Here is a 27,519-nt window from a genome sequence, read left to right as displayed (position 1 = left end):
ACGCTCTAAATCGATTATCTCTTTACTCTCTTGCTTTTTCTTGACGCAGGTCCAGCTGTGTGGCAGGCAATGATAGTCAATCACAGACTCGCAACCAATCCGCACTTCGGATTTCCTGGTCCGCAGAAGCCGGACGGTACGGTAGAAAACAGGGTTGGCTAAGACGACAGAGCGTGGTGTAGGATAGTAATATTTTATTTGTAATAAATAGATACAAAAATAAACTAGAAAAGTGATTAATTTATTATCGAAAAGGTGCTGCCTAGAATTGACAAGTAGTAATTCGTCGCTTGCAGTATCTGTGATGTCTGCGACGGCCGGCGGTGTCTCACCAGCCCCTCAGGGCTCGGCTCTCAGTGGTCCCGGTTCGGGAATGTCAATGTTCCGATGGTTGGAGGTCCTGGAGAAGGAATTTGACAAGGCTTTTGTGGATGTGGATCTGCTCCTCGGAGAGATCGACCCCGATCAGGCTGACATCACCTATGAGGGCCGTCAGAAAATGACCACTCTGAGTTCCTGCTTCGCTCAGCTGTGCCACAAGGCTCAGACCATCTTCCAGTTAAACCACAAACTGGAGGTAAGCACTCGGACACAGAGCATGTTAAAAGTGCCCGACGCCAGACGCCAGACGAGACCTGTACGGCGATTTATTGATTAGGGAACATGGCGTAGCTTTGCAAGTTAAGTCACATTCGCAGTGCCGTGAAACCCAAGAAGTATGCTTTATTTTAAAGTTCGTTTCTGTACTTGTATGTCAGTTGTGTTTGCCTAAAAACATTGCTCTGAAAACACAGTCAGAAGATAAGATAATTTAAACCATTAGCTAAAGATTTAGCACAAATTTGTCTTACTGAACATGGAATTTATACCTAGCTGTTCAGAGGAATTAACTTATGTTCATTGTGTGTTTTGGTATCTTTAGCGTTTCTTTGAGGTGTCACCAGAAGCTTTAGTTACTGATGTTAGAATTATGCAAGATGTATATCAGATATATTTTAACCTCAAATACTTTTATTTTAAACCAAACTAGTCTTTGCTTTCTCTTTATCTCAAGTACTTACTGTTGGCTAAGACAATAAGAATAGAGTTAATAACATTTTTACCTGGCGTTTGGCAAAACCTCATAACATTTTTTAGTATGTTTGTTTTTGTTTTCTGATTTGTATAACACATTGGCTTTTTACTTTATAAGGTCACGTGAAGGACCACATTTGAAATTGTGAAATAGACATACAATATCCACTTCCTTGATGTGTTTTGTTGGATTTTGATTTTAGGGGTTACCTCAGTCCTGTGGAGTAAAACTCAGTAAACATGAGTTGTAATTGTACTGTGCTGTACTTCAGTTATATGGTAAGGTTTACAGGCTGGTGGTTTCTGAGAAGAAATCATCCAGTTCTGCTAGTGTGCAACAGAAGGCACAAGACAACTCTTTTGTAGATGACAAAGAAGCTTTAGAGCAAACAAGTAGAAATCAATTTCTTTATAAATCTTATTTAAGGTATCATCATTGTAATTCTTAAAACTCACAAAATATTGAGTTAAAGATTTTAAATAATTTGTGCCCTATCAAGCATTTTCTTGTGTCTGGAAAAAAGTAACATTTATGTTAAATGTAAAATGCAGGATCTTCTTCACACTTGTTAATTCCCTTTTGTAGTGAGTGGCAATTCAATTTTCTGTCATGTAACACTTGTCTTTTAACTGTACTGTGTGCTGTGCTAGTGGTTTTCTAATCCATCACCAAATGGTCTTATAAAAGCAAGCTCTTCTACCATTGGTTTAACTGGTGTGTCTCATTTTATACTTAAAAGAATGGATAGTACCCAGGCTAGAATGTGAATGGTTTGTAAGGCCTGATCTTTGAGTAAACTGGCTACATTATATACATTACAGAAGTCAGTCAACGTTTTGTGGTGTGTACTGTATGAAGGAATATATATATGCACAGTTAGAATGAAACTAAAGTTCAAGAAGGTATAATTTGTAAGGTACATAATGTAAAAATGTTTTATTATTTGTGCCTTTAGAGATGCATAAATGTGATACTGAATTGTTTTGGGGGGTTTAATAAGCCATCAATAATATGCTGTAGTAGGAGAGGCAATAACTTCACTGTTGACAGTAAGGTTGTTTTGTACGGAAAAGTTAAAGAGAAGAAATAGTCAGTACCCATGTTTGGCATACTTCATCAACTGAATTTCCTAAAAATAAAACCTTAAAATGGAGTTATATGAAGTTACAATTTCAGTTGAGAATATATTTTAATGAACTGTAGAGCGACTGGGGATTTCACCTTCTTAAAAATCTTTTAAGTAGAAATAATGAAGATCATCACATACTGTACAGTGCCTTGCAAAGTGGTTCCTCCCTACTAAGAGATGGAAACAGTGCTAAGGGTGGTTCCACCAAATACGTCTACGCTAGGTTTTGATTCTTCTTTGCAGGTTTTCTGTCATTTAACATTTTGGACCGATAAAAGTATCTAGTTTAAGCACTCAAGTTTTGATTGAAAATACTCACTTTAAAAAATGTGTATGCATCATTTGTAATTCAACAAAATGAGACATAACTGTAAGGGAGAATATGCTTTTGCAGGGCACTTCGTCTTTATCAGAAGCAGTATTTTTTCATATCAGATTTTTCTGTAAATGACTGCCGCAGCCCAGGAAGAAAATAAGCTCTGGTTAAAGACATGTCACGCTACTGGGCAGTGTATAATAATAATAATAATAATAATAATAATAATAATAATAATAATGTTTCTTTATTAGCCCTGTACAATATATTGCATTAGGACTTAATCTTTTCGCATACCCCAGCTTTTCTCCATGAGACACAGGACACAGACAGGAAGAGAAGCTTGGGGTCAGAGCACAGAGTCTGCCATTGTACGGCGCCCCTGGAGCAGTTGGGGTTAAGGGCCTTGCTCAGGGGCCCAACAGAGTAGGATTCCTCTGCCGGCTGCGGGATTTGAACTGGCAACCTTCCAGTCACAAGCACAGATACTACTAAGCAAAACATTTTAGTTGATCCCTAGAGAAACAAAAAAAATTCACAAGCAGACAGAAATGCTTACTGCCACTTAGTATGTCCAGAGCCTTTCCAGGAGCACTGTTCCTCTGCATGATATTTTAGACACCTAGATATTGATAGCAGCACCTGGAGGTTATGGAGTTCAAAGCTACATTATACAGTCCCGGCATTCCTCAAACTCACTGAACATAGTAGTTTTCTGAAAGGTCAAAAATGAGGCCATCTATGCAGACAGATCAGTGAGGGTGCTAACTATTGGTTTCTAATAACAGCACCTTAGTCTCCAAAGACAGCCAGAATGTAAGCAGCTAAGTATACCGTGACCAAGAATAATTTGAAGTCAACCACATCTCTGAAACTGCATTATTTACCTGTTGATGGTGACTCAGTACACTCTGTCTGTACCCAGACTGGTCTTGTGGCCAAGTAGGTTCTGCTAGCTGTACTACAGTCCGTAGCCACAAGAAAGGCAGGTTAAAAAAAGCAACATGTACTCAAAGGTGTTACTGCATCGTTACCTTCATATCTTCTTAAGGTGATGTAATCTTAGCCAAGCCCATTACTTCATCTGAGTAAAAATATATTTTTTATAGAATTTAAAGTCTGAATTGAATTTTACCATGAAAGAAATTAAGGAATAAAATATTGTAGTTCAGGTTGTAGATTATGCCGGTTCAGGGACGCCAAATATGTAATCATAGTGGCTCTCTGAAGGCACCAGTTCTGTAGGGTTTGGGCATTTACTGAGACAATTTTTAATTGTAGCAGTAAATCACAAAGTTGATTCTTTTGGTGGCTTTAGAATCCAACCATGCGACATAACTCAAACAACGCGCACACACAGGTACTAATACACGAGGATACATTTATTAATACATAGAATATGCATATAAACCTAACAGATCTTATCGAGAGGGTTATCAGAATACAAAAGATATATATTCAATCAGTTACAAAGAGTTACACATAAAGAGGACATACGTTCAGTATATCATTCATTAAGACCGTTTCGTAAAGTGAACTTGGTTACAACTTCTACATTAGATACTCAAACAAGTACATAACTCTTAGGAATTAAATTGATATCAACTGGTTTGGATAACAATTGAATTCTCGAGCTATAATGCATTGAAGTTGAATACTCATCCAATCTTTGGGGATTCAGATCTCCTGCGGGCACAAAGAAACAGTTGCAGGCCGTTGCTGTCCAATCCGCGCTCTCTGGCTCGGTGCCAGGCTGTGCTGTGCGGCTTGCGACGGTGCGCTGCTGATGCTCATTGTTGGCTTTAACTAGCAAAGTTTGTGCACAGGAGAAAAGATGACTGTGGGTCCCAGCAAGTCAGGAAGAGGACCGGTTCGTTCCTGATGAAGAGCTAGTTCTGAATAGTGATTCAGCTGTCCACAGTTCCGACCTGTTCACGAGGCCTGCTGCTGGTTACTCTCTGGCAACCTCCACTCTAGACTCTTAGAACAAAGGAAAGTTCTGGCACTCGGACACACTGGCCGTTCCGTGGTTGTCCGGGCTGAGTCTCAGGATGGTCAGGAGGCGCGCTGCGAGAATGTCCTGCCCTTGGGAGCCTTCTGCTCCTGGGCCGTCCTGCCCTGGAATTCTCCTTTGAATTCCCTTTAGAACAGTCCACAGAATCCTCTCCAGAATCCCTTCTGAATCTGAATCTTGTTGAATCTCCCAGGCTCTCTGTGTTGCCTGTTTTTTACCTGGAGGAACTTCAGCTCATTGATTGGCTGAAAGTTCCATGGGCATCAGAGTCCCACGTGGGTTACTCGGCCCTACCAGTCCCTGATTGGTTGATCAAGGTGAGATATGAGTCACTTAGTCCTGACACTTAGGAATGCAATCCAGATGTCCAACTCGCACTCCCTAGACAGATAGGCACCAATGGATGACCATTGATCATGATAGCCAGGCTTAGCTAAGTGCATCCCCCTTTGGGAGCTGTCCTTGGACCTTAAATCACCTTGCATGAATGGTTTCTCTGTGGCTGCACCACAGAGATGAACAGAGAAATGAGGCCTAATTTGGGAAAGCTCAGAAACACTTAATTCTGCCTTATTATTAAGCCTCGCCGCTACAAGGTGGACACCCGAGGAAGGCTCCACAGCCGAAACATTGTTTTCTTTCTTCTCTTTTCCGCATGGAATAAACCTATTACTTGTTCCCTATAAAATATTGTGACTGACATGTTTCAGCCCAGACTATAATGCTATTTATTATGTGTTGAATCCCCTATGTAGTTTTTGGAGCCTGCAATTACAGATAGAAGTATTAAAGTCTAAAGTGTTGCTCTTAATCCCTTAACTGTGCTCGTCCTTACTATTGCTGAGTATGACTGCAGTGCTGACAGTCTACATCAGTTCAGACTAACCTTTTATCTGGACATTCTTGATTATCAGTATCACTTAAGTTCCAGAAATCTTTTGCTTTTTTAGAAAAAGAAGTGTAACTAGTGTTTAGTATTGTTCCAGATGCAAGTTTATTATTGGATTGTTTTTTTTTTGTTGTTGTTGAAAGGCTTCGACAGTACTGTATGAGGGTGGGTGTGTCAAACACTCTCCTTGCTTATAGACATAATGACATAATGGTTCATGCTGATATGACAGCTGCTGCTTTTCTGTGCTGTTGACGTCACAGTATTACTGTGGTTGGTCTGACCGGCAGTGCCAGAATTCACAGCAGCAAGAGGGCTGAGCTTTCCACACTTCAGAAAGTACAATGAGGGTAAACAAAGAAGTCAGCTTGTATTTTAAAAGTCAGAATCTCTTGTTTAGTTCATTTGTGGTCACATTCCACCTCAGTCAGTTAAGAGCAAAAGTAGCTTCTGTGAGACTAAAGGTATGCAGTTTAATCACTAGTGCTTTGTTATTTCTCCATATTCTTAAGTTTGCCCATGTTGTATGTCATAACGCGTTGCCAGATTTATTATGCTGCATGTTTAAATGAACACATGATGCAGGTTTTCCAATTGATGATCACAGAATGCGTATGTAACATCAAAAAGTGTTTCTTATGGAAGCATTGATTTCATAATTTACAATATCAGAGTTTTTTTCTTTAATGTTAACCTATGGCGGATTTTAATTTTCCTAAAATAAACTGAGATATACTGTCAGGAATAGCAGTGACTTAAAATGAAATGGTAGGAATAGGAGATTGCTTCCTTCCTCTGTTTGTCACAATACTTATGATTGAGAATGCCTGTATTGATGTGGTGTTATTGAAAAATCAAGACAGAGTGAGGTAAACAGATCGAGGGACCACTAGGGAGCTATAATCATGTTGTATACATGGCAGTATCCTTAGAATCATTAAATGTAGAATACAAAGCAAAGGTTTACAACTTTAGGAAAGCAGACTAAAATATCCTAAGAGTATTGTGTATGATTTTGGTTTCCACAGTACAAAAAACGATACTGCTGATCTGGAAACAGTCAGTGACTAGACAGCCCACATTCCTGGGCTCACTGGAATCTCCTAAACTGACTGACTAAGTTAACCTAAGTTAACCTTTTTAGTCTTGAACAGAGAAGACTGAGGGAATCCGATAGTAGAATAACATACTTTCACTTAACCATTGCAGGTCATTCCTGTATGAAAATACTCAAAGAGCAGTGATTTTGCCCACTAATGTGTTCATTTCAAAATGACCAATCAGAAACTACGAAAATAAGCAGTATTTATCACTGTTTAGGGTTATTAGGTTCCACTAAAAATGAGAACTGAAACAAGAAGTTTTCAGTAGAAAAGCCCAATCATACATTTTTTTTCATATATTGTAGCAGAACTTTTCAACCCTTTCTGACTCAGGGACCCATTTTGAAATACTCCTGCACAGAGAGGACCAACAAATTAAATATAAAATCAGTCTACAACTGTTAGAAATAGTAAAATATCAAAAATGGAATTAGGTCAACAGATCTACTGTGCACTATTAGACTGCAACTGGGTACGCTAATAATAACTCCTTGTACTCGATATAGCGATTTTCTAGACACTCCATTTAAAGCACTTTACAGATAACGGGGACTGCCCTCCACCACCACCACCAATGTGCAGCTCTACCTGGATGATGCAGTAGCAGCCATAGTGCACCAGTACACATCAGCTGTCAGTGGGGAGGAGAGCAGAGTGATGCAGCCAATTCACAGAATTCATCGGAGGCTATGACCGAAAAAGGCCAGGGGAAAATCTGGCCTAGAGTTAAGGTGGAGAACCTTTGGCCCGTCACTTAATTCATCTAACCTGCGGGGTGGATTTATAAAAATGATTAGGCAAAGAACATTTTCAGTAAAGTAGTGACGTGTCGTTTGTTGATGGTGGAGTGAAGGGTAGTGTTGGCTTGAGAACCACAGTCTCGTGTTTGAATCTGGTTCATGTGACGTATCGTGTCCCGCGGTCTGTACGGCACGATGCCTGTGTCTCAACGTTCATTTCCAGCTGTTATGTTCTAATGTTGTAGTTTGTGTGATACAATAAATGTTGCAACTGTGGCTTAATGTCACTGTGCTGTTCACTTTTATTAATTCAATTTCTTAGAAAAGCAAAGACAGTCGGATACGTACCTAGCATTGCTATTGTGTTTGTTCTCCTTGTGTATGTGAACGGGCCTCCGTGTGCTAATTTCTCAGATTCCTTTATTGTATTTTGTATTCCATAGTCTTTTATTTTTCCTCTCCGGTCTCCAGTGATGACAAATAGAAATACAGTTACTTGTCTAAACTGACATCACCATGGAAACAGAAAGGGAAGGGGCAGGAAAGCATGTTTACATGGGTTATGCTGTGTCCTTTAGTGAGTGCGGTGGTCTGTATCATCTTTATATTTCTTAAAAAAAAACATATTTAAATTAAAATCCAGCTCTGGGACTGCATCCTTTCAGTGGGGTAATCCACTGCCCAAAGTGAAGAGAGAGGGGATTGGCGTGACGATACACAGCAGAACTGATACGGATGCAGCCATTTCCCAGAAGAATTTGCTACACAAGAGCATCTTGCTCTTATCAGATTTTCCGTTAGAAGTTGATAATGTGTTTTAATGCTTATACCTGAATTGAAACTATTTTAATTTAATGGGAATATTCCGATACTTATTAGAACTCTCCATCTGATTTCACCAAAAATAATAAAATACTAATCTGGAGTGGTTTCATGAAACTTCTCCAACTACCAACTACTACTTTTATCAGAAGATGAAACAATGTGTTTTTATGTTTAGTTTTGTTTTCTTTCTGAAAACTAAAATTGTATATTAATTGTTTTGGTGTGGGTTTGTCTTTACACCTTTACACCTTAAAATTCAATAATAAGCCTTTTTTTTTGGTAAAAAGTCATTTTCATTAACTATTAACTAGTTTTAGAATCTTCCATTATTAGTGAAGTTGGGCTACAAGCCATTGACCACATTAGGAATAGCTACTGATCAGAAAAGTACAATTCTGGTGTGGTGATACAGTAAGGGATAAGATTAAAGACCACACCACACCTTTGCTTCCTCATCTTTATGATGAATCTTTATGATGTGTTTTATGGACCTTTCATTGACAATAACAAGCACCATGACTTGAAATTTGTAAAAAGCCTGAAACAGAAATACACATATAAAATGTGTACCTTGTAAATGAAATGATAAACCACAATTCCTCCTCTCTTGAATCTGTAATTTTTAGGGTCTCTGTAGCATTAGATTTTGCTGTCTTAAAACTTGTATTAGGCCAGACTGATAAGGAACACATTTTGAAGAGATGGAAATCATAAAAATGGAAATAGGGTCTTTGTTTGGGGTTCCGTTGTTTTGATCTTTGATTACACTGGTGAGTGTACCTGGTGCCAATTTCTTCCCATTTCTATAGCTTTTATTAAAAGAGTTAACATACATGCAACAGTGCAGCTGATTCCTCATGTTCTTTCTAGCTTAACCTTACATGAACCTTACTGTGCAGTGCAGTGTTCCACTGATGCCTTAGACAGCCCAGTTTCAGTCAGCCCCAGGGGGCAGCTAGGGCATCTATCTGGTACTGTCACAAACCTATTGTTTTAAATAATTAGCCCAATACTTTTCTTCTTAGATAGTCATTTTATTGGCTAGAGGTTAAATGAGCTTGTTATTGTGCATTACTGTAGGCATCATTAGTTTTAGCAAAACCTCTCAAGTGAGGCAATACCAATACAATACAAGAGAGGCAATGATAAAAACAGATAAAACACTAACGGGACCTTAGTTGTTTTTTATTTATTTATGATCAGCCTTGTTTCTATTGTCTATTAATGCAATTTCTAGCAGAGTACAAAACTACTCATGTGTGTTTCTTTGTGTTGAAACTTGTTAATATCCCTGACATTAGCTATGATTACACAGCAGTCATACCAGATGTAGTGAACAGATATTCACACTTTTTCTAAATAAAACCATGTACAGAAGATCTCTGTCCTACCGGTTTTGTACAATAGGTGCACTAAAGGTCTTACTTTGACTCCTGCTTTTCTCCTTATGCAAGTTCAGCCCTCTCAGCTGACACACCTGTTTAGAGGAAATAGTGTTGAGCTGCTGCTCTTTTCACTGTTAACTTGCTTCTGTTTGGCAGTGAGACAACACCTAGTAATGGCTTGCGGTTTTACTGGGCTCTCATTCTACAAAATATGAAGTTTTTTCAGTAGAGGAATTTAAAAAAAGATCAATAAATAGGGCACTACAGAGGAAACAAGATAAAAGAAGATACCATAGCTTTTCATTATTTTCTTATTATTTTACAATCTATTTTTGCTCACAAAACAGTTTGTGATTGTTTAGCCGACATGCTAACAAGGGCAATTTGAGAACCACTCTTGTTTTCCAGTGAAAAGATGCATACTTTAAAGCAGGAACCACTGTAAACAGACACTATATGATTCAATGGTTTGGGTTCATGTCCATTACTATACTTTATTAGTATCCCTTTAGCTTTTGCAGGGTAGCTCAGAATAAGTCTCACAGCTTTTTGATTGTTCTTTTCATTGCCTCTTATTATGTTTTTATAACAACTGAGTATACTAATGATTTTTTATGTGTTAACCTCAAGTTAAGCATACTTAATGTGGTTCTTAAATAAAGCACAGGCTTTTTAGTACATTAGGTCAATGTCTTGTTTAAAAATGAATTTTCCTCATTTGTGATCTAATGCAAGCTGTTAACAGCCAAATCTATACTTTGTGATTCACTCATATCTCACTTTATTACTAAAATAGCTAATATTTTCATCTTCTGACCTTCATCACAGCATTTCAACAATGAAGTCAACCTATACACGGTTGAACAGTGCATGTACCATACACAATACAAAGTAGCTGTCATTTAATTTCCTTTTGCATTACCATTAATCATTATTCAGTTACTCAAAAAAGGCCAACAGATGCACTGAAGGGGCACTGTAAACTTTATGATTTGGCTTTCTGCATAATGATTGATAGGGGTCGGCTGATTTTGAGGATTTATTTATAGGGATTCACAGTCTTTCCAGTTCAAAATTAATATTGATGAAAATCACAACTGCCGTAAGTACCTATTCAGCTGTTAGTCCTGCTCAGAGCGGTGTTTGTTTGCTGAGGAGAGGGAATTGTTCCAGGTATGTGGCTTTGTGACTCAGCACATGCCATGCTGTTACAGGCATTGCTTCAGAAAATGTGGCTCCTGCTGCAGTCCAGGAATCTGTTCAATTTTAAACCATCAAAGTGCTTTGCCCTTGGTTACCATGATGTTTTTCCTTTGTATCTGGATACCTTTCTGAGCTCAGAAAGATGTCAGTTCTTCAAAGCAAGGAAACGAGCTTATTTTAATGTGAAGATTCGTTAAAGACTGCAATAAGAATAAGAAAAATTCACCCAGCCTTATATAACAGTTGTACAGCATCCTTAATATTGGAAAATGTTTATTGTCTTTGAAGCAAGTCAAGAACTTGAAAGAACCATACAGAGAAATATAACATTTATGGCAAAATAATATTTTAAAAAACATTATTTGACTTGATTTTAGCCAGAAAAGAGCAGTAAATATTACAAGGATGTAAATGAGAATCACAGGAGCCATGATGCGGTTTTATACACCATGCAGAGCAAGGGCTAAAATAAAATGAAGAATTTCTGTAGGTTTGTTTAGGTTTTAACCCTGTTCCTGGGGACCCTGATCCTGGCAGGTTTTTTATCCAGCTAAGCTCTCGGCTACATAATTGAACCACATGACTGACCCAATAACAGGGTTAATTTGATCTTTTTTCATTTCTTACATATACATGTATAGCAGTTGCCCTTTAATTGGCAATGTATGAATGCATATTGTGGTCTTCAACTTCCCAGGAGGAAAAACACTTGCAGGGTTCCAATCAAAGAACTTTTCAGTTCAGTTAACAAAACGGTGCATCATTGTGAGAATGAAATAAAAAGATTTGTGTGGCAAACAAAGACGCTGTCACTTGTATTAACCGGGTAAAAGGTCAAAAAAGGAGAATAATACATAGGTAGAAGTGGGATATAAAATCAAACCCTTCTTAACCATCTAAGATCTAAACCTTTCACACCTCTGGTTCAGGAATTCAGTATTGTCACCAGTTCTGCAGCTTGGGAAGGTATAGAGTAAAATAAGACAGAAAAAATATACATCCTGTACAGTATAATGTCTCTATACAAACCAGCACTTACGGGTTCTCCTTTGGTTTTTCAAGTAAATTGCAGGTAAATGAGGTACCACAGCACTCCTTACCGCAGTGTACTGGATTTTCAGCACACTAGGACCAGAATTATTGCAGGTATCTGTCAGGCAATAAATGGTTAATTCAATATGTAGTGGATTCTTTAATTCTGGGGGGGAAAATCCATCGAGGGAGTCAGTGTGAGGTTTTGCAAGCAGTGATTAAGAAATATTAGTGCACAGAGTCTAAAGGATGACTTAACACAGCAGAGCTGACTTCCCAGGAGAATTTTATATCACTAAAACCTATTTGCATAGGTGCAAATTTGAGTTTACCATTTCAAATGTACCCTTAAGTACAGTCCTTTTCAACAAATAACTGTCATAACAGACTTACACAGCCATCAAAACTCCAAGTGTAATGACCAGTTTCTGTGGGTGTAATTATTTTCTTAAAAATCGTATTGAAGAATACTTTAAAACCCAGTTACGAAGACACTTCGATATTATTCTGAACTATACAGTAAAACTTAAAGTTATCAGCAGAAATGCCTTTAAAATTGAAATGTATTTTCTAAATACATTATTTAAATGTTCAAGTTCTGTGTCTTTGGCAAGGCTCACTTCAAATGATTAAATACTATAGTGTGTTTCACAATTTAAAATCATTAATGTTAAACTGAAAACTGAGTAGGAAGGCAAAGCCTGTTACAGTGCCGTCTGCATTCCATTGGTTGGAAATGATATATGGCTACGATTGATTTAATAAAGAAATCAGTTCTGCACGCACTAGAGTAATCCTTCCCTCCTTAAGCTTTGCAGAATCGCACCAGTAGAACTGGTTTTCTACTGTTATATTTTTAGTGTATATAACTTTTTTTTTTCAGAAACCAATATTTTGTTTGATGCCTCTTATTACGCTGTGGCTCAGTTATGGAGTGAGTGACTGAGACTCTCGTAGATAACAAAAAATTAGCTTCTGCATTTTCTGTGAAATGGCACTGAAGTCACTACTAAAATGCGTCCAAAAACTGGCTACACATTACTTGACAAAGCATACCATGGGCTTCTAAAGATGACAGAATATGCCCTTCACCTAGCATATGATCCCCTGCACAGTCCAGGACAGTTCACTTTAGGCTTCCTGTGCAGGAGTGTTTCCTAGTGCTCTTATCTTTTGGTAGTGGCTGGGTAGATTGATTGACATCACACTCGGAAGAAAGAAAGCATTGTTCGTTAGAAGCTAAAGCAGCACAAATGTACCAAAACCAAATAAGGCTGGTTTGGTCCTCCTGCTCCATTGTAGAGGGATTAAGTGATGGCACACCCTCCAAAAAAGAGAACGCTACTATGTATCTTGGGGAAAAAAAGCAGCCTTAAGGTTACTTTTTATAGCACAAACTGGCACAAACATAACACAAATGACTGGTTCAGTTCTCCTCTGCTGTTGTAGTGGAGGCTGAGTGACATTGCACTACTTACAGTGGCACAAACAGATCAGAAATGAATGCAGTGGGTTTCATTGTTTGTGCTTTTAAATAGAGGGGGCAACTTCACAGAGCTTCTTGAGCACGCTGGTCATTTTATTCCAATTTGCAGACTGTTCAGTACTCAACACCTTTGCTCATTCTTTTGGAAAAAACCTGATATCCATGCTATTTGGACTCTCTATCTGACTGTGTTGTATTGCTGTATGGCTCTTTGCTTGGTGCGCTGTATGTTGCACACAGACATGCTTCCAAAATGGCATGAATTGGAAAATGTTCATTCACGCAGTGCGGCCATCAGTGTGTGGTCCTTGGTCTTTTCTGAATTGCCATTCCACTTTCTTGTGTGTCTCAGGCGCAGCTGGTGGATCTGAAATCAGAACTGACTGACGTGCAAGCCGAGAAGGCAGTGATTGAAAAGGAAGTCCATGACCAACTGCTGCAGCTGCACGCTATCCAGCTCCAACTACATTCCAAGACAGGACAGAATGTGGATTCAGGCTCCATCAAAGCCAAACTGGTGGGTATGAGCATGGCTCTTTATTCGCTCCTGATGTCAGTGGTTACAAAACATACTACTTTTGGATGAAGCTGAACATTTTATACACCCGTCTATGTATAAATGCTGCTGTGTTATAATTTCACTAATGCACGTTACATAAATTAATAATACTCCAGCATACTTATGCCTTCTCACATGTCTTAACCTGATCACCTTCTTTTACATTTTCCACTCAAAGCCATTGTGACTAAAAATAGTTTAGAAATGAAATGTTTATTATTACAGTGACTCTCAAGCTGCAAGAAAGATGACAAAATCTGTTTAAATTGAAAACTGCAAAGCAGAACAAAGTGTAGTTGCACAGGATTTCGCTCTCTGTCAGAGATATACTGTAGGAATCTGATACAGGCACTAGTGGAAAAAATTGCTTACATGCAATTAAATCTGAAGATGATTGGCCATTATTAAAATAATTTATGAAGGTCCTTTGCTGTAATAGTTGATTGAGGCTTGATTATTACCACTAGTGTCTAAAGTATAGTGTACAATCTAATATCTAAAGATATATGTACATATAAAATTACAGTAATATAAGCATTGTGTATGAGATTGTTCACTTAATCATTTTGAGTGTTGAAGGTTTATCTTTACAAAGGCTTTCTTGAAAATCGGACTCTGATAATTATAGTTTGGTTAACCTGTAGACATCGGTACAAAAATAATTAAAAAAATGGAAACCTTTTAATTTTGCTTTCTGGGCTTGCATTACTTTGTCTGCTTTCTAACTTTAAAACTCTTTTTCTTTTCTGCCTTAAGTCTGTCCCTTCAGTGGAGGACATGGTAAGTGAAGTGTGACAGCTATTTTTGTTTCTGTAATCATAGCTGGGTCATTCCAGTCACTGCATAGTCCTAACTGAAATGGTGCTTCTTTTACTTTTTCATTGTCTTAGATTCAATCTAGAATAAAAAAAATTATGGCATTAGATTGGATTTGCTGGTGGTACTTTAACCTCTCCAGTGTGACGGTAAGCAATTGATTGAATGCATGACGAATGCAGCTTCAAAAATATCTGCCAAATATCCAGAATCCACAAATACCAGCATTTAATGTGACACTTCCTGTGGGTCTCATCCACATATATTATCTTAGAGTAATGTATAAGTTAATCAGTCCCTCACATCATGGATTTTTTTTCTAGCATAAACCTGGTAAAAACAGTGCTCATACAATTTCAGAGGGACTTGATCAGTGTGGACTATGGGAGGTGTGACTATGGGAGGCTTTTACAGCAAATCTGTGTCTATTGGTTAAATTAAACCTGCCACTTACAGTAGAACTTGTCCTCACAACTTCCCAAAAGTGACCTTATAAGATGAGCTCTTGTTGGAATTTCTGGTCAAGGTGATCTGTTCTATTTAGGTTTCTGTGCCAGATTGCAACTCAAAGAAAGGTTTAAAAAACAACAAGGCTTCCATTGCTCAGCAGGACAAGAAATCCAAGTAAATTGTTCTAGCAAGTCAGAGATTGGGAATCTCAGATAGGCAGATGTGTTGGTTGAGTTGGTGTGGAATGAAACAGATGTATGTTTTGTTGGCACAGCAGCAGAATTCCAGTATCTCTATTAAAACACTAGCGTAAACTATTGGAATATCTTTTAGTTGTGTGAAGGAATTAGGTCTGAGTACCTTTATAAGATTGTAATACGTTTTAAATTGCCTTCCTGAAGAGCTTCTGAAGTTTGGAAGTCTTTTTCCTGTAAAAATATTTTTAAAACATAGTTTATGTGTATTATTTTCTAAAGACAGAATATAAAACTTGTCCAGAGCACATAAGATGATTGACAATTATTAAATGAGATTTATGAACATGCTGTGCTGTACGAGTTGAGTAGGAACTTAATTATTGCTATGATTAGTGTATAAAATATACTATACAATCTGTCCATTATAGCGAATAAGAGATACATGTACATATACTGTGAGGTTACAGTAATATAAGCATGATACTGTATTGTTCAAGTATTCATTTTGACAGCTGTTTGAGCCCATCATCTACCCTCTTTAAATTGAGAAAAAATAGCCTGTTCTGCAAGTACACAGAGATTGTCGCTGGTTAAACCTGTGAAGGCCATCACTTTCAAACCATCTCATTCAATTGTTTTTAATAGGTTTTATTCCTGAAAATAATTAGATATGAATAATAAGTGTAAAAAACTTTGGCTTGTTTGTTTTCTGTTCCTGTTTACAATATTACCTGATTTCAACTGAAAGATGCATTTTCAAGAGCAATGAGTACTTTATAATCAATAGTGACAATTCTTTAGAAATGCATTCTAAATAATCTCTCATGGGATTTTAAGATATTTCATTACTTCATTTATCTTTTTCAAGGATATACTCATTGACATGAGTAATATTAGAATTTTACACAAATAGCATAGCACACCTGCCATGTTTGTAGATCTGAATGCTAAGATACAGAACTTCTCCACATAAATGTTCAAACCTGACATGCATGCTGAAAATAACTGGTCATACAAGTGGTTTGGAATTTTGATCTCTCTTCTTCTGGAATTTCTCCTTTTAGAGCTAAATTATGGCTTGATGACATTTCTAGATTCCCCGAGTCCTTAACACCCCAAGACCAGGGGGCAGTGTGAGGTTAGGTGTAAAGTCAATTGCGCTTGTAACAGTGCCACATTGCAGCTAAAAACAGAACGTCTACAATGGGGATCCTACCTGCTGGAAAAGTGAAGCAGGTCAAGAACGTTCACCTCCTATCAATTTACTGCAGAGATCTGCCATTGTTAAACTATGTAGATTAAGCTGAAATGTATGGATGATTACATGTCTAAAGATTAAAAACCGTCAGTCAGCGATCTGGAAGCATAAAAAAGCACAAACGTGAAAATAGTATGTTAGGATTTTGTCTTGAGCTGGTGAGAGCCATCTTACAACATGCAGGTTTATGTAGAACCGGATAGTCAAGTGCTGTTCAAAGCACACATTCAGAGAGCTCGTATTCCACTTAGCATGTGTGTCATGACAGAGACATTCTGTTTTCTTTTTTATGATGATGTGCTCATTATGTCTGAATTACATCTTATTGACCTTGCAAATGTCCAGAGAGGCAACTGAACCGCAGAAGTATTTTTTCTTATTCGTTTTTCTATAGGACAGATCAAGAATGAGGCCTTAGTAAATTATTTCTCCCTCACTTTTGGGGACTTGGAGCACTGCAAGCTTTCAGACAGGAAACCCTAAACATGTTAATCTTTATTACTATGCCTGAATAAAAACATATCAGTTGGTATTCTTTTGTGATAGCTGTCAGTTCCAGGTTACAGACCTCTTATCATTACCCTTGGGGATGTTGAAGGACAGTTGTGCTTTGCTGGTCACTGGTGATCTTGCCATGTTTGTATTACCTAAAAAGTTTTATTTCTTATACGCAAATTATCTTGAAACCTGAAACCCTAACCAAACAAAAGATTTTTATTTTTTTAAATGAGACCTTTCTTGAAGATTTTACAGAAACAGAAATCTTGTACTGCAACCCAAATCCATTGAAAGACTTTAAGCTTAAAGTCACAAAATGTCACAACGTGCATTCTTATTGATGTAAATTATTACGTTATGTCATGTCAGAGGAAAATAAGACTCTAATAACATAAGTTGTCTTAAGAACATGGGGACTGTGAGCAGCACTATCCAGACCCAGAGGACACTAGCCTCGCAGTCGGGAGTTTAAATAAGCCCTCAAAACCAGAAATGGGAATATGTTATTTACAAGAGGATTTTCGTCCAAAAGACAAGCCTAAGTGACCAGTCAAGGAAAGAACCTCTGATTTCAACATGACCGGCACGGTATTGTTAGCCTTAATTCTGTTGCTGTATTACTCACCAGTACTGCATTGCATTATTCACCTGGAGGAAACCAACAGAAATGAGAAGAAGACTGTGGAGCAGCTTGTGTGTGGGAATTGGTACAATTATTGTGTGAGAAAATACGGCAGCTGAGTAAAATACAGCATGTTTCTATCTGGCAAGCTTTCCATAACATGCAGATTTCTGGAGACATTGTTTGGATGAAGGATCACCAGGATGTCTGCTGCTTTCTTTGTGTCGGTATCAGCAGAGTGCTGAAATGTTTTTGTCCTCTCTGTGGGTCACGAGCTGCCTGCAGGAGATGTGGCTCTGCTTTTGTGAGTCATTTGGACTGTACAGTCAACAACATACTGCAGACAGGGCGGTTTTTGATTGCATAGCATTTTGGACAGCATCCCATTTTTTTTTTGCAAACAAGACCTTATTGCAAGTCTCACGGGGCTTGTTTATATCACTATGGTGTTGGAATTAAGGATTCTTGTAGTATTCTGTCCTGTAAGGTTGTCATTAGTATTTTCACTTAAGATGGATGACTCCTAGAAATCTGTTAAAATTCAACATCTCTTTACACTTTCACAATATTAATATTACAATATTGTTACAAAATTACAATATTACAACACTTAAATATCACTGGATTGTTAATGTGCCCTAAATATTTCGGTTACTGTATTTTATACAGAATTTAGGCAAAATGAAATATTCTGTTTTATTTTTGTGAATTAACTCACTACTGGAGAACATAATGAACAATGATTGATTTTGAGTTTTTCTGACATCCTTACACAGTACTCCACTATAGTGTAGGGTTTTCAGTGCTGGAGAAGTTTGCAGGGCTGACAGCCGTGTTCAGTTTTCAGTCCCTTGTTTTGTGTTGTGTAGGAGAAGGAGCTGGAGGCAAACAAGAAGGAAAAGGTGAAGGAGGCGAAGTTGGAGGCGGAGGTGAGGCTGCAGAAGAAGGAGAATGAAGCTCTGCGGAGACACATCGCCGTCCTGCAGGCAGAAGTCTACGGAGCACGATTAGCTGCTAAGTACCTGGATAAAGAGCTGGCTGGAAGGTAAAGGGCATGGATTTACAGCTCATCAAAACGTCCTGGATCCTCACTGCTTTTCATTGTCTCTTTCGTTTCCCATTTCATCAGTTTATTAAGCTGCTTCGTCTTGAGGTCTTAATGACTTATTGGTTTGTCTGAAGGTTTTTTTATGCATCATGACAGATTTTCTGTTTCAAACTGTGAAACTGTCCTGGGCTTTAGTTTCTCTTCTTCTCTGAAAGAACTAACAGAGGCAACAAAATTTAAAGAAATTGAGAAACATAAATGTGAAAATTGTGTTGAACATGTCAAATCTGATACCAAGTTTAGTAACCATTTTGTAATAGTAATTTCAGCGTTCATGTATTATGTTTCTTACATGTAATATTTTATGAAGTTTTGAATGATGAGCAAGGGCCTTAAAACTAAAGATTAATGTCACAACTCTCCTTTTAACCTTGTAACACTGCTGCCCTCTGGTGACCTTAAAGACACCCTTTTTTTCTTTGACCCATGACTTCTTTTTTGCTGTTAAACAGATAATTCTTAAGAATGTAAGAAAGGTTAAATGTGAGAGGAATCCATTTGGTCCATCTAGACCGTGTCGTATTTAGTTCTTAATTGATCTAATGATTTCATACAGCTGTTTCTTAAAAGAAGCCAGGATAAGGGCTTCAACAACATGGCTGGGTAGCTTGTTTCATACCCACACGACTCTTCAGGAACAGAAGTCCACCTTTCTTGATATTAAATTCTCTTCCATATAGTTTCCCCCCTTGTTCGTGTTTCACTGTCAGTTTGGGTGATATGATAGAGAGCCCTTTCAGACATGCTTCAAATAGGACATATTGCCTCAGTTTGGTAAAAGCAGGGACTCATTAACACATGGCATTGATGATTATCTTTAAAGTGAGAGCAGTCAGGCATATAAATAATGCTTATCAGAGAGGACTTTTACTATAGTTTAACTGGAGCAATACTTCTAGATTTTATCTGTAGAGAAACTAGCAATTTGCCCTGTAAGTAGGGCATAAAGTATATATATTATAAAGTGTTTATGAAAGTATGATTTGACTATAGTGATCGAGAATGAGGCACAAAATGTTTACAAGGTGAGACGTGCAGTTTAGGGCCTCAGAGTAATTCTGTGTGTTTTTGTCGCCTGGTCAGGGTGCAGCAGATCCAGCTGCTGGGGCGAGATATGAAGGGCCCTGCTCATGACAAACTGTGGAATCAGCTGGAGGCGGAAATCCATCTTCACCGGCACAAGACTGTCATCAGGGCTTGTCGGGGACGCAATGATCCAAAGAAGCCCTTGCCTTCTCCCACTGGACATGTAAGTACCAAACAGTAGGTAATTACGCTTTTGTAGTTTAATTAAAGGCAGGGGACATCCTTTCAGTGAATTGCACGTTTACCTCACTCCTGCCCTCAGTAATTGTTATTACAATGTTTAGTCTTACGCTTCTGCTAATCACAACAGCCTTATGTAGTTTGGAGGCATTATGGTTATATACGTATACACTTAAGTATATTTTGCTGTGACTTTCTTTTTTTCTGAGATCTTAAGAACCTTTTCACAAATGTTTAGTCTGATACAATTTCCTTGTCTCATTGTATTAACTTGTTTTCCCGTTAAGATTGAGCACGTACAATTTAGTAGTAGTAGAAGTAGTATTAAGAAAACATAAGTCAAAATTGTGTCAAATGTATAATGATGATTTCACAGACACTGCTCTTTGAACATTAGACATTTATTTTCCCATTGTCTTTCCTTCTGTGAATAGGTTAATACCTGAATACCTTAATCAATGAGGTGTTTGCTCATACCTTTTGCATAAACTGGTATCCTTTTAAGGTAGATGATATAGTTAATATAAAAATGGCATTCACTGTCAAGATGGCTGAAACTTTTAAGTCATTATATTTTTTTAACTATTGAAGCTTAATTGAAGTAGTATCAAATTAATAAAAAAAAACATTTATGTCACAACCAGGACACAGAAACATTAAAGAAGACTCAAGGTGTGGGACCCATACGAAAGGTTTTGCTGTCTAAAGAAGATCATGAAGGACTTGGCATTTCAATCACTGTGAGTTCACAGGTTGATCAGGTTTTAATGTTGCTGTGTCAGTCCTATTCAAGTGCTGACCCAGAATGATTCAGTTAATAGCGACGGGGCAAAAGTAGTTGCTTAAATACATTTCTGAGGTCAAACAGCAACCTCTGCTATGGTTTATAGTACCATCTGTGATATGATAAATACATGAAGTCCACAAACATTGCACATGTGAGTTCCATAATATAAAATATAAATCTTATTATTCACATATCTTGGCCTGCTAAGTATTTTTTAGAAAAATCTTAGTGTACTAATGTTGTAGTCTCTCTGGAATTTACCGTTTTACATGAAACGTGAATAAAATAAATAAACCTACAAAAGTGAGCTGGTTGAAACATTTGGGCAATAACTTTGGCTTTGAAACTTTTTAAATGTTATCCGTGGCTTAATTGCTGCTTTAACAAAGCAAATGTTTGATGCTCTCATTTTTTAATCCAGAAAAGGCTGGGTGAGATCCTCAGGTCAGTTAGCTGCTGAGTACTGTAAATCTAACAGACTGAACAGCCACCTCTCTTTTGGAACCTTTCTTGCACTCTTATTAAATCCTGGTTGTGCTCTTTATTTCAATATTGCATTTCTGTATAATCAGGGAGGTAAGGAACATGGAGTGCCCATCTTGATATCCGAGATCCACCCTACGCAGCCTGCAGAGCGGTGTGGAGGCCTGCATGTGGGCGACGCCATCCTGGCAGTTAATGGCATCAACCTGAGAGACGCCAAGCACAAAGAAGCTGTTACTATTTTGTCCCAGCAGGTAGGAAAAGCCTTCTGTAAAAGAACTCAAAAGACAAATGCCTAGGAAACTGAGTAACCACAGAGGTGCATTTTTAAATGGATTTTGTGTAATAATTTCAACAAGATTTTTCCCCACATCTTAATGTGAACCTGCTTGGTGTATCACGTGGCCACGGTTCCGTCTTGGAAATTGAAAGACAGGATACAGGTGCATGGTTCCTGGATTCTAGCTATTACAAACATCCTTCCATTTCCTAGCTGCCGCTTCATCCAATGCTTTTTCCCGGGGGAGCCGTAGCCTATCCCGACAAGCAGTGGGCGCAAGGCAGGGTACATCCTGGACAAGAGGCCTCTTCACTGTAGGACACACACAGACACAAACACTCACACATTCCCACCAGGGCTAATTTCACTACAAGCCAATTAACCTACCGGTATGTTTTTGGCCTGTGCGAGGAAACCGACACAAACACGGGGAAGAACATACAAACTCCATGCAGGTAGCACCCCAGGAACTGAACCCAGGGCCGCTGAACTGAACCACTGCGCCAGTGTGCAGCCCATGTAGTGAAAATATACAACTTACGTTTTGTTCATGCATTAAGAGAAGATGGACATAAAATATAGTGAGTACAGCTGAGGTATTTAAAGGTCTTTTCTAATAGTATCATTTACAGAGCTGTAGATTGTTATCGGACTGTATAGCTGTTTTAAATCAAAAAGACAACTAGAGTACAGTAGATATCAATTCAGTGTTGAATTGACAAGCGCACAAGTGTGTGGCCGAGGAGTTGTTTTGGGTGGAAGGGAAACCCTCTAGACCTGCCTTACCCCCACCTTAAGCTGTAAGTGCTGCTGGCTATGACACGATTCCCACAAGAATGTGGGATCGACAGTTTAACACCGAACATCAAATCAGACAGTCAAGGTGACAGGACCCGTGATTGGAAACGTTAAAAACACGAATGAGAACGATGAACGACACTAAAAGTTTTTCAAACAGTTACATCTTAAACAATTGAACACCATAACCCTGAAAGGAGATTTTCAATCGACAATTGTTTAAACTGTCTTTCCAGAGAGGCGAGATTGAGTTCGAGGTTGTCTACGTGGCTCCGGAGGTGGACTCGGACGATGAGAACGTGGAATATGAGGACGACAGCGGGCATCGCTACCGGTTGTACCTTGACGAGCTGGAGGAGACCTCCGCAGCAAAACGCAGCAGCAGCTCTGGGGATACTGGGTCATTGCAAGGTAAACTAGGGAGGCCATAGAGGTTAGAGCACATGTAGGGGTAGGCAAAAGGCTGAAATGACATGCTAAATAAAGACGCTTGGGGAAGAACTACGCATTTTCATTAAATTTCAATGGAGTATAAGTCTGAAAAGGAGAAATAATGTTATATATAACCCTTTGGCAGAAATCTGTTTTCCTTGCAGTGTATTGTAGTGCACTCACTTATATTCCGCATTTGGGAACCGATTTGAAGGGATTTAAGGGAACAGTAACATGGAGGTTTTTTATTTACATTTTCACAGATCATAAACTCAGTTTGCAAAAGGCTGTTGTTAGATTTTTTGCTGCGTTGCTGCTCAGATTGTAATGTTTCTTGTCTTATCATTTCAGTATAAAACAATACATTCATCTTCAGTAGCATTACATGTATTAATGTGAATTTTGTTCATTATTGAACACAATTTAAAAAAAAAGAATTAATCATTGGACCATCTCTGTATAAAGCAGAGAATGTAATCTTATTTTGTCTACTGAGAAGGCATTGATGAATTTGGCAGAGATTTAATTTAGAAGCTTCTCATGGCATTTCCACTACATGCATGACATCTTTGTAAATTATGAGACATGTGCTGTGATTTATTTTATAATGTCACAGCCAAAGTGTAATCAAATAACTGAATCACTCTCGTGAAGCTTCTTTTGCTCTCAAGAGATTCTTGAAAAGTCTCTTGACATCAGGAAAGTCAGAAAGAAGAAAGCTGGCATTTTAAGTTTTTCTGAGATAAAGGAGCACATTGTGTCAGATCTGCATAACAGAACATAATGGTTACAAATGAGAGGAAGCTGTTCAGCTGATCTTGCTTATATGGCTGCCAGTAGCTTATTGATTGAAGCAAATTGGGGAAACACAAGCAAAACTTATTTTCAAGCATGTTTATCTCTGGTAGGCAAGTAATCCTTCAATTTAGTTGCAAGCCTTATTTCTGTCTAATATGTCCTTTATCGTTTGAAGCCCTGGAGAAGAAATCTGTGAGTGAAGGTGTGGAGAATGGAGACCTAGGGATATCAAATGAAACCGCGTCAGAGGAAACTGGACCCAAGACTGCCGAGTCTGCTGACAGTTCTTCATAGGCTGCCGGTGAAAGAAGACAGGGGATGAAAGACTTTGTATATGTGTTAAATAATGAGAGTTTTGTATTTTAAGAGAATGGACTGCGTTGGAGACAATGGGAAGATGCATGAGAATAAAAGAAGGAGAATGGCGTTGCACTGGTTACTGTTGCAATACATTCTAAACAATACTAAAAGCATGTTACCATTCCTGTTTGAGCAGTAATAAGCCACAGAGAAAAGAGAAGTTGCCATATTACTGGAGTGTTCAGATGCAGGTCCCGCAAATGATGCAGGAGATTAATTGATGGGTTAAAGGGGAGGGGTATGGGGTTGGCCTAGAGTGATATTACTTTTTATTGTCTGGAGCATCTGTAAGCTGTTACTGAGCTAGTGGGGACTGCGTCATGGGCTAAACTACTATTTAACTCTTTATTCCTGGCTTGTAAAGGAGATTTACTGAGCTCTTCTGAAGGTTAAATTAAATTTCTATTCCTTCACTGCAAGTTACTGCAAAGTATTGGTTAACAGACCTCTGCAATGCAGCTACATTTTAACATGGTGTTGGGTCAGTGAATGTCTTATTTATTCATATGCCCATTTGTTTAATGACCAAATACTTGGTGAATCAGGTTTGCTTGTCTTTACTCCACTTTTCTAATGTTGAACTTTACATCTGATAAAGGTGTGAAACAGTTCCGTGCCATTTCATAGTGTAATAAAACAGAATAGCTATCTGTCCCTGCTCATCAGGCATTTTCAGGGTTTCAATGTAAATTAACTGTTATAGGGATTATTTGTAGATGTACTTGAAAAATAAGTATTTTTTCTCTTTATACACCTTGATCCATCAATTTAAAACCCAGGCTTTATATATTAAAATAAATACTATAAATATAAATAATATATGAAATAAAACTCCCTAGCACAAAAATGCATGTCCCACTATTGATCCTGTTACAAATGAATGAGGCAGTAATCAGTCTCCTATTGAGGTGCCTTAGACTTGGTGTAGCTGGACAGGAGAACAGAAAAATAGAGAACAGTGGTCATGTACCGACTATCCATGGAATAAAAGAAGTGGAAAAAGGCACACAACAGTCTGACAAAAGTATTGCACAGTGGACTTTACATACACTACACCTACTAAATTGACTGCTTTGAATATTTTCTAACAGTAGTTTTACATTTTGCATGCCTTCAAGGTTGCTAAAGATGGCAGGTATTTTTTTTTTAATTCTGAAGTATTTGTAATACGTAGTGTTGCTACTCATGTCTTTAATTTAGTTGTGTCATAACATTTTTATTCTATTCATACAAGAATTTTGAACATATATTGTAAATAAAAGGAAGGTGTGTGAACCATCAGTTTTTTTTCTCCTGTCTCCCAGCAGTCTTACCTGGATATGTATTACATGTCTGTTGCAGTATACTTTGATGTGGAATTCTTTTGGAAACCTTCACCTGTCCTCTGAGCTAAAAGAGGTGACATGGAAATGTGCAGTATTGTGTTGAATACCTTGTACAGTACTTGGATGGAAATAATGTAAGAGTAAGGAAGCACATTGTAATTATTTGCATTGCTGTATCATAATAATGTGAAAAAGTGCAATGTATTTATGACTGTCAATTTTGCATCATTATTATACCTTTGAAAGGCTTTTTTAAAGCATTCTATTTTTTTTACCATTACTGCTATATTTTTGTGTGGATGTAATGAAATGTCCTAACTGTGCTTCCGCCACCTTTCATTTTGAATACAGGTATGTTATTCCTTTGCCATTGGTGTTTTCAGTCTTCTTTAAAAGATAAATTGAGGCCTTTTTCTTCCAGTGTATTCTGTTTCTCCTGCAGCCTACTGCCTACTGGGGAAGTTTTTGTTTTTTATTTCTGGCCTCTAACCAAAGATGACCAATATCCAGGGCTTGCACTGGTCACACTGGATTTCAGTTGCAGGGTCACAAGGTGAAAGTCTGTACCAAGGAGACAGGCAGGAAGGAAGACAAGCATTTCACTTTGAAAGCTTTAACATATAATGAGCGTTAAAAGCCAAAATGCAGCACACGACCTGTAACTCTTCTAAGTTACAATCAAACACAGGCATTTTACTTAGCAGCAATAAACAGATGATTTATTGTCTTTACACCAACACTGAGGAAGTAATGTGATGTAACATTATACGGTAGATATACACAAAACACTTTCTGCCTGTTTGCTTCAAATCTGGTGTGTATAACTTTTTTTAATTTGCTACTGATTACTGTATTTCTGTGGGTTTAGAACGTTTTTTGTTGTTGATCTCTGCAGTATTGCAGTCTCTTTCCCTTCTACATACCGGGTTCTTTTAGTTTTGTTGAATAAAAGTGAAAAATAGTACAGTGTGTTCATTTAAATGAGGGAGGCTTTTGCAGTTGTCCCTTAGTCTTATGTCTCTTCTATATCTGACTTTTTGTAATGGCTTTCCATGTATTTTTTCCTGTGGTGAAAACCTTTTGCTTTGCATTTAATGCTATAAAATCAACCCACCTTGATCATTCAAGGCTTGCCATATTTCCCTTTGTGCTTGTGATGGCCATTGCCATTGCAGTTAATGATTGCATTTGTGTATTCATATTTATCCAGTGTTACTTTATGGAACAAAATCTGATTTAAGCATGCTTATTTTTGCAGAATGTTTTTTTTTAATCCATGGCTGGATTTTTTTTTCCATATAATAAAATAGCATTTTGTTCCAGACCCCAAGAAGACCAGTTTTAATGTATCATATGTCTTAATTACACTTCAGTGGTACATGTGTAACATGTCTAATATTTGAATAAATGGAAATTTATCTTGCTCAGATGGAGATCAAGTAGTCAGTCCAGTTTCTTTAAACTTCCATCAACTTTTCCATACCATAAGGCCGTAGCAGTCATTGTTGATGTGTCTTTGATGTGCTAATTAGGGTAAAGGAAATGGACTTTTCACTGTGAGTGTTCTTTCAATAAGGGCTACACTGGCATTAGTGGAAAAGGAAGAAAACAGCATTGCTACTATGGTTCCATCACTTAATAGCTCTCACAGTGCTGGTGGTAATGTTTTTAAAAAATTGTATAATATCAAGTGCTGTAAATGTTTTAAACAATGCCAAACGGTCATTTTGAAAGGTACAGCTAATGACTCTCTTTCTCGGTCTTGTCATTGTTATCATTTGTTCACTCTAGGGCCACAATTATCTGCATCGCCCTTTAGGCATGGTGCTCTGAGAACAGCTTTAAATAGAGCCTGTAGAGCGTCCTCCCACTCCACCACCGGGATAGAACAGTGGAAGGGCATTTACAGAAACTGAGCTCACACGCCGGATCTCCCCATTAGATTATTGAAAAACGCAGAATGACCCATTACAGACACAACGTATACAGTAGTCTGTTTTGAATTACCGGAACATAGTGGAACTGTTTTACATAGTAGTTACAGTGCTTTTGTTATCCACAGACAGGCGTGCATTGGGTTTCTTATTTTTATTTTGTTTTGACTGTTACAGTAAATAATTTTCCACATGCATTGCTGAAGTCAAAACCCAGTGCTTTATGCATCTTTATGGCAGAGTTTTCTGATTTGCTTTCCACGGTTGCTGTGTGTCTACTCAAAATAACGTGCATTCCGGGTCTCTGTGAGAAACAATAGTAGTATAAAGCTGTGTGATCTTGCAGTTTCT

At 38.0% G+C, this 27,519-nt stretch overlaps 1 protein-coding gene across 2 annotated transcripts; it reads left to right on the top strand.

The window, feature by feature from the left end:
* The first annotated feature begins 60 nt into the window (after positions 1-60).
* On the top strand, positions 61-26,667 carry gopc (golgi-associated PDZ and coiled-coil motif containing). Of its 2 annotated transcripts, XM_006626287.3 has the most exons (9): positions 61-577; positions 13,550-13,714; positions 14,513-14,536; positions 18,467-18,642; positions 19,789-19,954; positions 20,616-20,711; positions 21,331-21,495; positions 22,556-22,730; positions 23,725-26,667. In XM_006626287.3, the coding sequence occupies exons 1-9, from the start codon at positions 305-307 to the stop codon at positions 23,841-23,843; spliced, it is 1,359 nt and encodes a 452-aa protein (XP_006626350.1). In that variant the 5' UTR covers positions 61-304; the 3' UTR covers positions 23,844-26,667. The 2 variants fall into 2 exon arrangements, with proteins under 2 accessions (XP_006626350.1, XP_015212001.1); XM_015356515.2 differs by lacking the exon at positions 14,513-14,536 and having other exon boundaries at positions 63-577.
* The last annotated feature ends 852 nt before the right edge of the window (positions 26,668-27,519 follow it).

The sequence above is a fragment of the Lepisosteus oculatus genome, chromosome 2 (assembly GCF_040954835.1).
Source record: "Lepisosteus oculatus isolate fLepOcu1 chromosome 2, fLepOcu1.hap2, whole genome shotgun sequence".
NCBI lineage: Eukaryota > Metazoa > Chordata > Actinopteri > Semionotiformes > Lepisosteidae > Lepisosteus > Lepisosteus oculatus.
The sequence above is the reverse complement of the archived record's forward strand: the minus strand, read 5'-3'. Positions and strand labels throughout refer to the sequence as shown.